General features: G+C 45.6%; 1 protein-coding gene across 1 annotated transcript in view; it reads right to left on the bottom strand.

The window, feature by feature from the left end:
- Positions 1-14,559, bottom strand: part of OBSCN (obscurin, cytoskeletal calmodulin and titin-interacting RhoGEF) — a 294,242-nt gene that overhangs the window by 132,060 nt on the left and 147,623 nt on the right. Inside the window, 3 exon segments of the mRNA XM_060248274.1 lie at positions 3,165-3,428; positions 9,457-9,720; positions 10,876-11,139. Of these exon segments, the coding sequence (XP_060104257.1) occupies positions 3,165-3,428; positions 9,457-9,720; positions 10,876-11,139 (792 nt within the window).

The raw sequence follows: 14,559 nt of genomic DNA, 5'->3' as shown, positions 1-14,559 counted from the left end.
GCCGGAGCAGGCGCTCTGACCTTCTTGGCTGCTGTGCATTGAGTGAGGCCAGGGCTGCTGGAGAGCTGCTATTTCTAGACTGGAGGGGGTGTGGTGAGAGGTCTGCAAAACATCCTACAGACTACAAATTGCAGAAGGTCACAGAACAACCAGCACATTCCAGAGAACAATCAGCACAATCAACAATCATCTTCCTTATCTTCACACCCCTTCCAACCCTCCCAGCAATCAACAAAGAACAATGGTCACATTCCACAGCCAGTTTCCTTATCACCACCCTTCCAGGAAGCCCCACCAAGCAATGGGTACATTCACAAACCAATTGCCCCCTCCAGCCTAGAAATAGCAGCTCTCCAGCAGCCCTGGCCTCACTCAATGCACAGCAGCCAAGAAGGTCAGAGCGCCTGCTCCGGCTGCAACGCCACTGAGGATGTTCTCCACAGCTGAGAACGAAATGTCTGGAAGAAAAACTTTCTCCAGTAGAACACGGCACTTGAGCCCGAAAGATTCTACAAACCCTAAAACTAAGGTTGTCATAAACTGATTGAGTAGTATTATCACAAAAGACGGTTCATCGCCCATTTGCAACTTTAAGAGATGGCTCGCAGGTCTAACTGGAGCATTACGGGCCAAATGTTTCTGCGACTCAATGCGACTTCAAAGGCAGTGCTTTTCAATTACAACCATTTGCTCACCGAATCATTGCCGTATTTGGCCATACCCAAACAATGCACCCAAGCATTTGTAAACCGGGTCCTAGGTTTTAAATGAAGCACTTATTTCAACCTTCCCACATACCTAACCTTCTGTATCTTTTCTAAGCCTGCTATTCAGCAAATACATTCAACGATGACTATTCGCTCACCGAATTGTCGACAAGGATGGCCATAACCGTACAGTGCATATGTACTTGTAAACCAGACCCTAGGTTTCAATTGAAGCATTTGTTTCAGCCTTCCCACGTATCTAAACATGCCCTGAAGAGGTATGGCTGTCCTCAACCTGGGGAACTCTCTGCCAGAGGACACCAGCGCCCTGTGGGATCTTTTACAGTTCCGCAGGGCCTGCAAAGCAGAGATGTTGTACCCGGCTTTTGTTTGAGGACAGCGACTGTTGCCAGGCTGGCACCCCCTCCCAACCATCTACTTAAGGGGGGAACTGCTCCCAATGCCTGGAGAGCAGAATTACAGCACACTGTAAAGTAGGTTTATTGGGCTGCAACTGTTTTAAGTTACTGATTTTATTGATTTTATGTGTACCTTTTGTTGTTCATCGCCTAGAGCCTGGCATGGGCCGGGATTAGGCCATTCATAAATGTAATTAATAATACTAGTACTAGTACTAATACTAATGCTAATAATAATAATAATAATAATAATAATACCACCACTACTACTACTAATAATAATAATAATAATAATAATGTATCCCTTATTTACAAGCCTCCTATTCAGCAAATACATTCTGTGGCTCTAATTTAATTTTTTTTTTTTTTTACCGTTCACTGTTAAGACCGCTGTGGTTTTCTGATCTCCACATATACAGGTATATCGCCCAGCATCCTGAATATCTAAATCATGGATTGCCAGCTCAATGACTGTGTCTTGCTGTCGGATTCGGTATTTGTCACTTTCAGCTATCTTCTTGTTTTCCTTCATCCATTCTACAGGAGCATCCTTGGTGAGCTCACAGCGCAGAGTAGCTGTTCCGGCCTCAGTGGCTCCCACGTCCTTCAATTCTGTTCTGAATTGCGGCGGGAGGGCTGCAGAACACAAAATAATTGTGTGATTCAGCATTGCCAGTAGGGTGCTGTGATCGGAGGGGACTTGTATGGGATGGGGACAGGTGAGAAGCAGGGAAACGAGGTGGACAATTTGTGCAAAGGTCTGTTCCTGTACCTGCTGAATTAAAATGGAACGACTTCCATTGGCATCAGCAGGCACCGGTGTGCAACCGTGAAGAGGAGAGAATATAACAGACTGACATACAGTGATCTTCACATGCAGTTTCTCAACGAATGATGGACATCAGAAATGTAACAGGACATGAAGACAAACAACAGAAATAGGAACACAACCCCAAAGGCCAAAATCTGTGTCCGGGAGTGATGTGAGATGGAACAATAGTGCGTAAGTCCAAAGGTCAGGCGGCTATAAGTAAAGATATATGTTCATTCTATGTCATCTGCAGCATATGATTTTACCATGGACTTTTAAGGTGGTTGTCATCTTGTGGTCTCCAAAAACACAAGTATATTCTCCAACGTCCTTCAGACCCGCATTAGATATCATCAACTCAACAAATGGACCTTCCTGTCTAATGAGGTGCTTGTTGCTAGGTTGGAGGACTTCACGCTCCTTCTTCCACTGCACTGAGGCACCAGGCTTTGTCAACTCACAACGCAAACTCACAACGCCTGCTCCAACATGGCTTCTCTTCTGTTCTTATGTGACACAGAGTGTTGGACTGGATGGCTATTGGCCTGATCCAACATGGCTTCTCTTATGTTCTTATGTGACACAGAGTGTTGGACTGGATAGACCATTGGCCTGATCCAACATGGCTTCTCTTATGTTCTTATGTGACACAGAGTGTTAGACTGGATGAGCCATTGGCCTGATCCAACATGGCTTCTCTTATGTTCTTATGTGATACAGAGTGTTGGACTGGATGGGCCCTGGCCTGATCCAACATGGCTTCTCTTATGTGACACAGAGTGTTGGACTGGATGGGTCACTGGCCTGATCCAACATGGCTTCTCTTATGTTCTTATATTGCTTTATAACCCAACTGAGGAGACAGGTGGTATACACGAGGTCCATGCAAAGGGACTCCAACTCAGATCTCATTAGTAACAAACCTGTAGGAACCAACCAAACAGCACCAACTGGGTCACATTTATATGACAGTTATATGGTCAGGAAAAGAAGGAAGTATCTACTGGGAGAGAGAGAAACTGAGAACACAGTCATCTTTGAGCAGTCAGATGAAATCAGCAGGAAGGGGGAAATAGATAAGTAGCCACTAATTCATCAAATTCCAACAGAAAGGAATGCGGGAAGGATCAGTGAGAGGGCTTAAAAACACATGCAGGAACCCATTTCCATAATTGTTACTTCAGGAAGACAAGGTAAAAGCCAGATGGGTTTTGGAGTATTCTTTACCGTTGACTTTTAAGGTAGCGGTAGTCTGCTGGTCTCCACAAATGCAGGTATACTGCCCTGCATCCTTTTCTTCTGGATTGTGGATCACCAGCTCTGAAATGATGCCTTCTTGTTTCATTGCGTATTTCTCACTCCGTCTGAGAACCAGATCTCCCTTTCTCCACTCAACTTGAGCCATCTTGGTCAGACCACACCGGAGAACGGCAGCTTCCCCTTCAGTGACCTCTTGGTTCCCCAGTTCTTCTTGGAAACGGGCAGGCAAGGCTGAGACCGCACAACCAACAGAGGAGTCATTAGCATTGGTTTAAAGTAGTGTGCACTGGTTTAAAGTATTTTGCCACCCAACGCAAAGCACGCTCATTCTCTCCTGGCCCTGTACCACCACCAGTCAAGACATAGCACTGCCACAGGGGTTCAGTTTGGATCTAGGCAGTGACAACACACGTCCAGGAGGTAACTCCATTCTCCTCCTTTGCTCCTGTTGGTATGCACTGGCATCCTCCTCACTGTGCCACCCCTGCCATCTGCCTGGGATGGTCTGGGTGCAGCCACAGAAGACAAAACACAATTCATCTTTTAACTCTTCCAAGAACACATGGTGAAACCAATCTGAGTTACAGAAACTTCTTCAGATATTTTTCTCTTTGGTCCTGTGCAGTGTTTCCTCTAAGCTGAGCTAGCGTGAGCTAGCTCACAGATTTTTAGCCTCCAGCTCACACGTTTTTGTCTTAGCTCAGGAAAGATTACCCCAGAACACACTAATTTATGCAGTAGCTCACAGTTTTAATGACAGTAGCTCACAAAGTAGAAGTTTTGCTCCCAAGACTCTGCAGCTTAGAGGTAACATTAGTCCTGTGTTCCTAAACTGGACCTCTCTGAGTGGTCTCAAAAATGGAAACAACAAGCAGAGAATTGTAAGGAACTTGTGGGGTAGGAAGAAGATATTGGATTTATATCCCACCCTCCACTCCGAAGAGTCTCAGAGCGGCTCACAATCTCCTTTCCCTTCCTCCCCCACAACAGACACCCTGTGAGGTGGGTGGGGCTGGAGAGGGCTCTCACAGCAGCTGCCCTTTCAAGGACAACCTCTGCCAGAGCTATGGCTGACCCAAGGCCATTCCAGCAGGTGCAAGTGGAGGAGTGGGGAATCAAACCCGGTTCTCCCAGATAAGAGTCCGCACACTTAACCACTATACCAAACTGGAAGGGAGGAGGGGGCCGGTGCTTCCCCCTCCTCTTCACAATGGTCCCCACTTGCCAGCCTTCTCTCTCTGCCAAGGGATGAGGAAGCAAGAAGGCAGTGTCCTCATCTCCTTCTGCCAGTCATCATTTCTTGGTCACCTCTCCTGTGTAGAGGCAGGCAATAGGGAAAGGAAGGAAGGAAGAAGAAGATATTGGAGCTATATCCTGCCCTATACTCTGAATCTCAGAGCCTCAGAGTGGTCACAATCTTCTTTACCTTCCCCACCCCCTCCCCACAACAGACACCCTGTGAGGTAGATGAAGATATTAGATTTATATCCCGCCCTCCACTCCAAAGAGTCTCAGAGTGGCTCACAATCTCCTTTATCTTCTAAAAATATGCAAATAAACATGCAACAGGCCTTGCAGAGACTGACAGGCTGTGAAGTTAGCTCCAAGGTAAAATATTTGGGTGTGGAAATAACAATGAAGAATATTGATTTGTTCAAAAATAACTATGAGAAGCTATGGCGTAAAATGGATGAAGATATGTTAAAATGGAATAAACTTAATTTGTCATTGCTGGGCAGAATAGCTGCAATTAAAATGAATATTCTACCAAGAATAATGTATTTGTTTCAAACTATTCCTATTGTGAAAGATAGTAAACAATTTGATAAATGAAAAATCTCAGAATTTGTGTGAGCTAGGAAGAAACCAAGGATCAAAATGAAAATTTTGACAGATGCAAAAGAGAGAGGTGGATTTCAATTACCGAATTTAAAATCATATCAAGAAGCAGTTTGTTTAGTGTAGATAAAAGAATGGATAATGCTGTTAAATAAAAAAACTCTTAGTGCTGGAAGGTCATGGAAATAAATTTGGCTGGCACGCATATTTGTATTATGGAAAAAAGAAGATGGACGGTTTTTTCTCTCACCATTATATAAGAAATAATTTGTTAAATACATGGATGAAATATAAGAAATATGAAGATGAGAGAAGACAGCTATGCATAGTGCCCGCTGAAGTAATAAAAATAACGGCTGAGATAGGTGAAGAAAAGTAGTTGTCATACAATCAATTATTTAAAATACAAAGTGGCAAAAAGTGAAGAGCTGAACAATAAATATGATTGGTTTCAAATGCAACAAATTAAGAGTTTGGTGGATAATGATATGAAAACTGAAGGAATAAGAAAAGAACAAGTAGAAATGGAAAAAGTTCTGCTTGGAGACAATGAAAAATTAATTTCAAAAATATATAAATTACTTTTAAAATGGTCTACGGAGGATGAAGTAATGAAATCTCAAATTATTGAATGGGCAATTAATGTAAATAAAGAAATGCAGATGGAAACGGGAATATTTGTGGAAGAACTCTATGAAGCTCTCAACGTGTCATAGTATTAAAGAGAATTGTTTTAAAATGATGTATAGATGGTATATGACTCCTAAAAAAATGGCAAAGATGAACAACAAGATGCCAGATAGATGTTGGAAATGTAAAAAACATGAAGGTTCTTTCTACCATATGTGGTAGACTTGTGAAAGAGCAAAAAAGTATTAGCAGATGATTCAACAAGAAATTTCTAAGATCTTGCGATATGATTTTAAGAAAGTTGCAGAGACTTTTCTGTTAGGATTCAAGTAACGGGGGGAGGGGTGGGTAGAAAGTAATATATGGGATAGATAAAAGAAATTATTAATGATGCAAGAAATATGTTACCATATGTTACCGAATAAAATTGTTTTATAAAAAAAAAATCTCCTTTACCTTCCTCCCCCCGTTACTTGATTTATATCCCACCCTCCAATCCGAAGAGTCTCAGAGCAGCTCACAATCTCCTTTACCTTCCTCCCCCACAACAGACGCCTTGTGAGGTAGAAGAAGATATTGGATTTATATCCCACGCTCGACTCTGGATCTCAGAGCCTCAGAGTGATCACAATCTCCTTTACCTCCCCCCACCCCACAACAACAGACACCCTATGAGGTAGGTGGGGCTGAGAGGGTTCTCACAACAGCTGCCCTTTCGAGGACAACTCCTGTGAGAGCTATGGTTGACCCAAGGCCATTCCAGCAGATGCAAGTGGAGGAGTGGGGAATCAAACTTGGTTCTCCCAGATAAGAGTCCGCTCACTTAACCACTATGGCTGACCAAAGGCATTCCAGCAGCTGCAAGTGGAGAAGTGGGGAATCAATCCCAGTTCTCCCAGATAAGGGTCCTCTCACTTAACCACTATGGCTGACTCAAGGCCATTCCAGCAGCTGCAAGTGGAGGAGTGGGGAATTAATCCCAGTTCTCCAGATAAGAGTCCGCTCACTTCACCACTATGGCTGACCCAAGGTCATTCCAGCAGCTGCAAGTGGAGGAGTGGGGAATCCAACCCGGTTCTCCCAGATAAGAGTCCGCTAACTTCACCACTATGATTGACCCAAGGCCATTCCAGCAGCTCCAAGTGGAGGAGTGGGGAATCCAACCCGTTTCTCCCAGATAAGAGTCCGCGCACTTCACCACTATGGTGACCCAAGGCCATTCCAGCAGATGCAAGTGGAGGAGTGGGGAATCCAACCCAGTTCTCCCCAGATAAGAATCCATGCACTTAACCACTATGGCTGCGCCAAGGCCATTCCAGCAGCTCCAAGTGGAGGAGTGGGGGAATCAATCCCAGTTCTTCCAGATAAGGGTCCTCTCACTTAACCACTATGGCTGACTCAAGGCCATTCCAGCAGCTGCAAGTGGAGGAGTGGGGAATTAATCCCGGTTCTCCCAGATAAGAGTCCGCTCACTTAACCACTATGGCTGACCCAAGGCCATTCCAGCGGATGCAAATGGAGGAGTGGGGAATCCAATCCGGTTCTTCTAGATAAGAGTCCGTTCACTTAACCACTATGGCTGACCCGAGGCCATTCCAGCAGCTGCAAGTGGAGGAGTGGGGAATGAAACCTGATTCTCCCAGATAAGAGTCCGCTCACCACCACTATGGTTGACCCAAGGCCATTCCAGCAGATGCAAGTGGAGGAGTGGGGAATCCAACCCGGTTCTCCCAGATAAGAATCCACGCACTTAACCACTATGGCTGACCCAAGGCCATTCCAGCAGCTCCAAGTGGAGGAGTGGGGAATCCAACCCGGTTCTCCTAGAAAAGAGTCCGCTCACTTAACCACTATGGCTGACCCAAGGCCATTCCAGCAACTGCAAGTGGAGGAGTGGGGAATCCAACCCGTTTCTCCCAGATAAGAGTCTGCTCACTTAACCACTATGGCTGACCCAAGGCCATTCCAGCAGGCGCAAGTGGAGGAGTGGGGAATCCAACCCGGTTCTCCCAGATAAGAGTCCGCGCACTTAACCACTACACCAAACTGAAAAAGCAGTAGCAGCAGCATCGTCTCCTCCCTTTCCCATTTCTCTTACCCACCTCTGCTTGTCTGCTCTTTCTGTGGATGGAAGGAGAATGCTGCACTTCCTTGCACCAATGACTACCATTGAATTTTTTGCCAGGCTGGCTTTCTTTCTACCTACCAACAGCTGCAACAACAATTTACTTTCTTGCTTCCCTCTTCTTTGCCCATCTAGAGCCAGTTTGGTGTAGTGGTTAAGTGCCAGTTTGGTGTAGTGGTCTTTGCCCATCTAGAGCCAGTTTGGTGTAGTGGTTAAGTGTGCGGACTCTTATCTGGGAGAACCGGGTTGATTCCCCACTCCTCCACTTTTATGTTGATCTGCACTTGAGCAAACAATGTTTCTCTGGTTCGAGGTTTTGTAACCCCCCTCCAGTGAGCCAGTTTGGTGTAGTGGTTAAGTGTGCGGACTCTTATCTGGGAGACCCGGGTTTGATTCCCCACTCCTCCACTTGCACCTGCTGGATAGCCTTGGGTCAGCCGTAGCTCTGGCAGAGGTTGTCCTTGAAAGGGCAGCTGCTGTGAGAGCCCTCTCCAGCCCCACCCACCTCACAGGGTGTCTGTTGTGGTGGAGAAAATATGGGAGATTGTAAGCCTCTCTGAGTCTCTGATTTAGGGAGAAGGGCGGGGTATAAATCTGCAATTCTTCTTCTTCTTCCGAACTTGTAGCATTTAGGATTTTTATGCAAACCTTGGTTTCCCTGGGCTTGCAGAAAAATCCCCCCTGTCTGTATATGCTAGAATTATGTGGATTTTTTGATCCACATTCTAGGGCCACATCCAGAATGAGAGTCACCGATCAGGAGCATTCTCAGTTCATTAAAGATTTGAGCACCGGACTTTTTTTTTTATATAAAGCCTTCACCCAGTTTGATTTTGAAATGCTCAACAAGTTGAACAGGCATTTGGAGCAACGAAAGGAGTCTAACTGGCACAATTTGAGAATCACGAAATGAACGAGGAGAACGAACGGGAAGGCAACAAAACATTTTAAAAAACAAAATAACACATAAGCATAACTAGCTAATAAATGTGTAAATTTTTTTTAAAAAAATCAGATAACCAGTTTCTGCATGAATGAGAAAGGAAGATATTGTATGAACTGTGAAACTTTAGAAGTTACACTGGAAAATAGGCTTCCCAATCCCCAGGTCCCAGAGGGGGATCCCCCGGTTTTACAGGCTTCCCCCCTCCCCCAGCCAGCTGGCCGGCGGGGGAAGCCCCTCCCCCAGAGCCATCATGCACCTCTATGAACGATTCCCATAGGGAATGATGGGGAATTGACCCGCGGGTATCAGGGGCTCTGGGGGGGGTGTTTTTTGAGATAGAGGCACCAAATTTTCAGTATAGCATCTAGTGCCTCTCCCCAAAATACCTCCCAAGTTTCAAAAAGATTGGACCAGGGGGTCCAATTCTATGAGCCCCAAAAGAAGGTGCCCCTATCCTTCATTATTCCCTATGGAAGGAAGGCATTTAAAAAATTGTGCAGTCCCTTTAAATGTGAGGGCCAGAACTCCCTTTGGAGTTCAATTATGCTTGTCACACCCTTGCTCTCGGCTCCGCCCCCAATGTCTCCTGGCTCCGCCCCAAAGACTCCTGGATCCACCCCCAAAGTCCCCAGATATTTCTTAAATTGGACTTGGCAACCCTACTGGAAAAGCATCTAACCAAGATGATCGCAGCAAGGTTATTATTATTATTAGTTTACCATTTACAGTTAAAGCAGCTGTCGTCTTCTGGTCTCCACATGCGCAGGTATATTCTCCTGCATCTTGCATTTCTACGTGGTGGATAGCCAGCTCTACGTTAGTTCCTTCCTGTGTCATTGTATACTTATCCCCTGCTTTCAGCAGGCTGGGCCCTTTCTGCCAGACGACTGGAGCATATTTGCTCAGTTCACAGCGTAGAGCGACTCTTCCTTCTTCCAGAACCTGCTCATCTTTTAACTCTTCCTTGAAAAACGGAGGGAGAGCTGAGGGATAGAAAGAGAACAAAGAGAACCTATGAAGGAGGCCCAGAAACCTGAACCTAATGGGAATGGTGGGGATGCCTTCTATGAACCAGGGTTGTGAAAGAACAAAAGATCTTCAGATTTCTTGGACCTGGGAAGGATCAGGGGTCAGAGTACAGAACCAGGAGGAATTACAAGAGCTCCGGGTCAGCAGGAGAGATCAGTGAAGGATTTATCGGATAAGAACCAGAGTTTAAGTTTAATGTCTGGACATTAGAGAGTAAGTGAGGAGATAGAAAAGAGGGGATCGGTAGGATTCAGAAAGACGTTTCTATTCAGAAGCCCACCTTGTATGACCATTAGACCCAATGGGTTAGGTATTTCATATCATTGTAGACTATTATATCCAATCTGCAATTATGTGTGAGAGGGCCTAGTCAGAGGCCACCCTGAGCCTGCTTCATCAGGGAGAGTGGGGTATAAACCTAAAAAATAGATAAATAAAACTACAACTACACTATAGATTATGGCTGGACAACCAGAATTACCAATTCTATGAGTTGTACAGGCAATCGACAGGAAGTTATGAGAAGTTACGGGATACAACCGTATACAATATATATATATTGGCCACTGTGTGACACAGAGTGTTGGACTGGATGGGCCATTAGCCTAATCCAACATGGCTTCTCTTATGTTCTTATGTGACACAGAGTGTTGGACTGGATGGGCCATTGACCTGATCCAACATGGCTTCTCTTATGTTCTTATGTGACACAGAGTGTTGGACTGGATGGGCCATTGGCCTGATCCAACATGGCTTCTCTTATGTTCTTATGTGACACAGAGTGTTGGACTGGATGGGCCATTGGCCTGATCCAACATGGCTTCTCTTATGTTCTTATGTGACACAGAGTGTTGGACTGGATGGGCCATTGGCCTGATCCAACATGGCTTCTCTTATGTTCTTATACACCACAGTTCAGGATTCTAAAGGGAAAATCTCTCCAGTTCTGCCTGTGAACTACCTGTGCAGAGACACTTTTATATCTGGGCTTGTCAATTTCCCCAAAAGGTTGGCCACTGCAGCTTTAGAGGAGAACTATAACTCAGTAAAATGGAATTAGCAAATTTCATAGCAGATTATGATGCAATCGTTTACAATGCATAAGTTACCGTTCACGGTCAAAGTTGCTGTGGTTTGTTGGTCCCCACACACACAGGTGTAATTTCCCATATCCTGGAGCTCCAGTTCATGGATCGTCAGCTCGACATTAACTCCATCCTGTCTCATGGAATACTTTCCGTTCGCTTGGAGCACATGGTGCTCTTTCTTCCACTCCACAGCTGCGACCTTGGTCAGTTCACAGCGCAGTGTGGCCGTTTCACCTTCCGTGGCTTCCTCGTTCTTCAGGTTGCTTTTGAAACGAGCAGGCAAAGCTGCGGATCATAGAACGGAAATGCTGCATTTAAAAGTGACATGGGACCACTTGCGGGAGACAATGGGGACAACACGACGAGAGACAAAGCAAAACATATATCATAATTTACGAGTCTTAAAGGCAGGATGACAATAACGGTAGTCCACATAAAGACTACCAGGGCCAAAGAGAAGACACACCAGACATTCCCCCCACCCCTTCGCCCCCCCGAGAATATACCTCATGGAAACATCACAAAAATGAACCGGGAATATGTAATTTATTTCAGCAGCACTTGTACCAGACACATTGTGAAAGGCCTCGCCCAACAGACAACAGGAAGACAACACTGACACCAATATTATATAAATCACAACGACAAAAGTGTACAGAGAAATTAAATCCAACTACCAACTGGTGTACCCTGGAAGTTCCTTCAGATCTTGGAAGCTAAGCACGGTCAACCTTGGTTAGTTCTTGGATGGGAGCCCACCAAGGAAATCTTGGGTTGCTATGTAGAGGCAAGCAAGGGCAAACCACGTCTGAACATCTCCTGCTTTGGAAATCCTATGAGGGCTTGCCATAAATCAGCTTGGGACTTGATAGCACCTCACACACACACAAAACACAGACTGGTGCAGATAACAGGATTATCAGGTGACCGCAAATTTAATTTTCTTTACCATGCACGGACAAGAACGCTGTCGTCTTCTGATCCCCACAGATGCAGGAATACTCAGCGGCATCCTCCAGATCCACCTCTTGAATTCTCAGCCGAACGACCAAGTTTTCCTGGCTCATTTTATATTTCTCGCTCGCTTTAAGCAAATGTTGGCCCTTCATCCATTCCACGGTAGCAGCCTTAGTCAGCTGACAGGACAGGGTGACTGTGGCACCTTCCGTGGTCTCCTGGAATTTCAGGTCCTCTTTGAAGAGGGCTGGAAGAACTGAGGGATGCAACAAGCAGAGAATGTTAGCGCGTAGACACAGAGGAGAGACATCTCCTCTGTCTGATGCAGCACCATCTCTCGAGGCTGCACAAGTAGAACGGAATGGCGGTACCTTCTCCGCATGTCAGAGAAGCATATTAGATCTTCTTCCAATGTCTTGATCCTTCCCACATCCATTTCCAGGACAACACAGCCTGAATCGGGAGCCATCTTGCTGTTCCTGGATGTCATGGTGGTTTTGTGGGACGAAGGAACTATCTGCACTCTTTGACGTTGAAAATATTGTGTTATACCCCGTGATCCAGGAGATCATTCAATTCCAGGATATCCCACAGCAGACACAAGTTCCAGAGACCTTTTTTGAAATATATTGTCACAAGGATTCAAGAGGGGCAAATGGGTGGACAGAAGTGACTTTGAATTCAGGACTGGACTGGCTTGGGAAGTGAACGTTCTTACAAATATGATCCAGAATTTAGAGCAGCTATTCAACTGGAATCTCACACCGAGTATGGTGGGGCGGGTGAAGGAAAGGTGCAATTCAAAGCACATTTAGCCAAACCGTGTAACAAACATACAACAGCAGAGGAAAGGCAGTGGCAGAGCACCAACTTGGCATGCAGAAGGTCCCAGGTTCGATCCCTGGCATCTCCAGTTAAAAGATCTGGCAACTGGTGATGCGAAACATCTCAGCCTGAGACCCTGGAAAGCTGCAGCCAGTCTGAATAGACAAGACTGACCTTGATGGACCAAGGGTTTAGTTCAGCTTCCGGTATGCATATGGCTTCAAAAGGACAACAAACGCACTGCACGGAGTCACAAACACTGTACACAAAACACAACCGGAAAAGGACAACAGAAAATAATCCGCATAGGAGACACTTGCTATTACCATGGACAAGTACGGCAGCTGTGGTCTGCTGGTCGTCACAAACACTGTACACAAAACACAACCGGAAAAGGACAACAGAAAATAATCCGTATAGGAGACACTTGCTATTACCATGGACAAGTACGGCAGCTGTGGTCTGCTGGTCGCCACACACACAGCTATAATCGCCCGAGTCCTCCTCTTCTAGGTTCTGGATCACCAGTTCTAACTCTGTATCTTTCTGGCTCATTTTGTATTTTGCGCTGGGCCTCAGCAACTTGCTGCCCTTCTTCCACTGAGCTGAAGCTGTCTTGCTCAGCTCACAGTGCAGAGTGATGTCCTCGCCTTCTTGGCTTCAACACTTCTTAGTTCTTCCTTGAAAAGCACAGGTAGGGCTGAGGAATAAGGAAGGAGCAAATATTCTCAGCAACTTTGTGTCCTTATGTAATTATACGGAATTAGCAGAGCACTATTCTTCATTGAAGATAGCTTTGGGAGGGCAGGCACGTCGGTCTGCAGTAGACCAGCTACGTCTCCTTGGCCTTCTCCTTTTCCTGTTTCTTGGGAGGGGTCTGTTCTGCATGTGTTTTGCTCCCTCTAGTGGTTAATTCAGTATTACAGCGCATTATGGCTGCCATAAAAACCTGCCGTTTGAATCTGAGATATGCCGGACACAAAGGATTGTAATATCAAATTGATCAGTAGAGGGAGTAAAACATGTGCGGAACAGGAAAGAAACCCTGAAGGAACTGGAACTTACAAGCAAGGAAATGAGAATTCGGAAAAACCCCTAGATTCAAGTCCAGTGGTGCCTGAAAGATCAACAAGGGGAGACCAAAGAAGGGAGCATTGACTCTCAAAGGCTTATATCCTGGATTTTGTTGGTCTTTAAGGTGCTACTGGACTCAAATCTAACTATTCTTCCCATTTAACATCTGTCATTCCATTTCCCTTTGCCTCTAAAGCAAGAGCCTTCGGCTACAGACACGGACCTAAACCACAAAAACGTTCATCTGTATCGATCAGACCGTTTCTAGCTTCCTCCCTCTAAAAAGGCAATAGAAGAATAAATAAAAATAAAAATTTAGGGAATTTTTCAATGAGGAAAATATAAGGATGGCTAAGTGTGCTCTAAGACACTAGTTGGCATTCTTCCACCCTTTGTGGTACGCTTTTCGTATCGTCTGTTGCTGAAGCTCTGCATTTCGCATAGAAGTCTGAAGGACATTCTACAGCTCCAGTTTGTGCTAAGATCCAATCAATACTCGTTGGCTGTCACTGTGATCCCAAATGATCCCAGAGCATGACCTAGAACACACACTGAATAAGCATATGGAGCAGAGGTCCATCAGTGGCTATTAGCCACAAGGTATAGATGGAACTCACTGTCTGGGACAGTGATGCTCTGTATTCTTGGTGCTTTGAGGGAGGGACAACAGTGGGAGGACTTCTGGCCCTGCTGATGGACCTCCTGATGGCACCTGAGTTTTGGCTACTGTGTGACACTGTGGTCGTTTTCGCACTCACCCTCCGCCGGCGCGACCCCCTTCTTCACTGCGCAGGATCTGCACGGATTTCGCACTAAACGCTGCGGAGCAGCCAGAAAAGCCGGAAGCTC

This window comes from Heteronotia binoei, chromosome 10 (genome assembly GCF_032191835.1).
Source record: "Heteronotia binoei isolate CCM8104 ecotype False Entrance Well chromosome 10, APGP_CSIRO_Hbin_v1, whole genome shotgun sequence".
In the NCBI taxonomy this organism is placed as follows: domain Eukaryota; kingdom Metazoa; phylum Chordata; class Lepidosauria; order Squamata; family Gekkonidae; genus Heteronotia; species Heteronotia binoei.
This window is presented reverse-complemented; position numbering and strand designations above follow the sequence as displayed.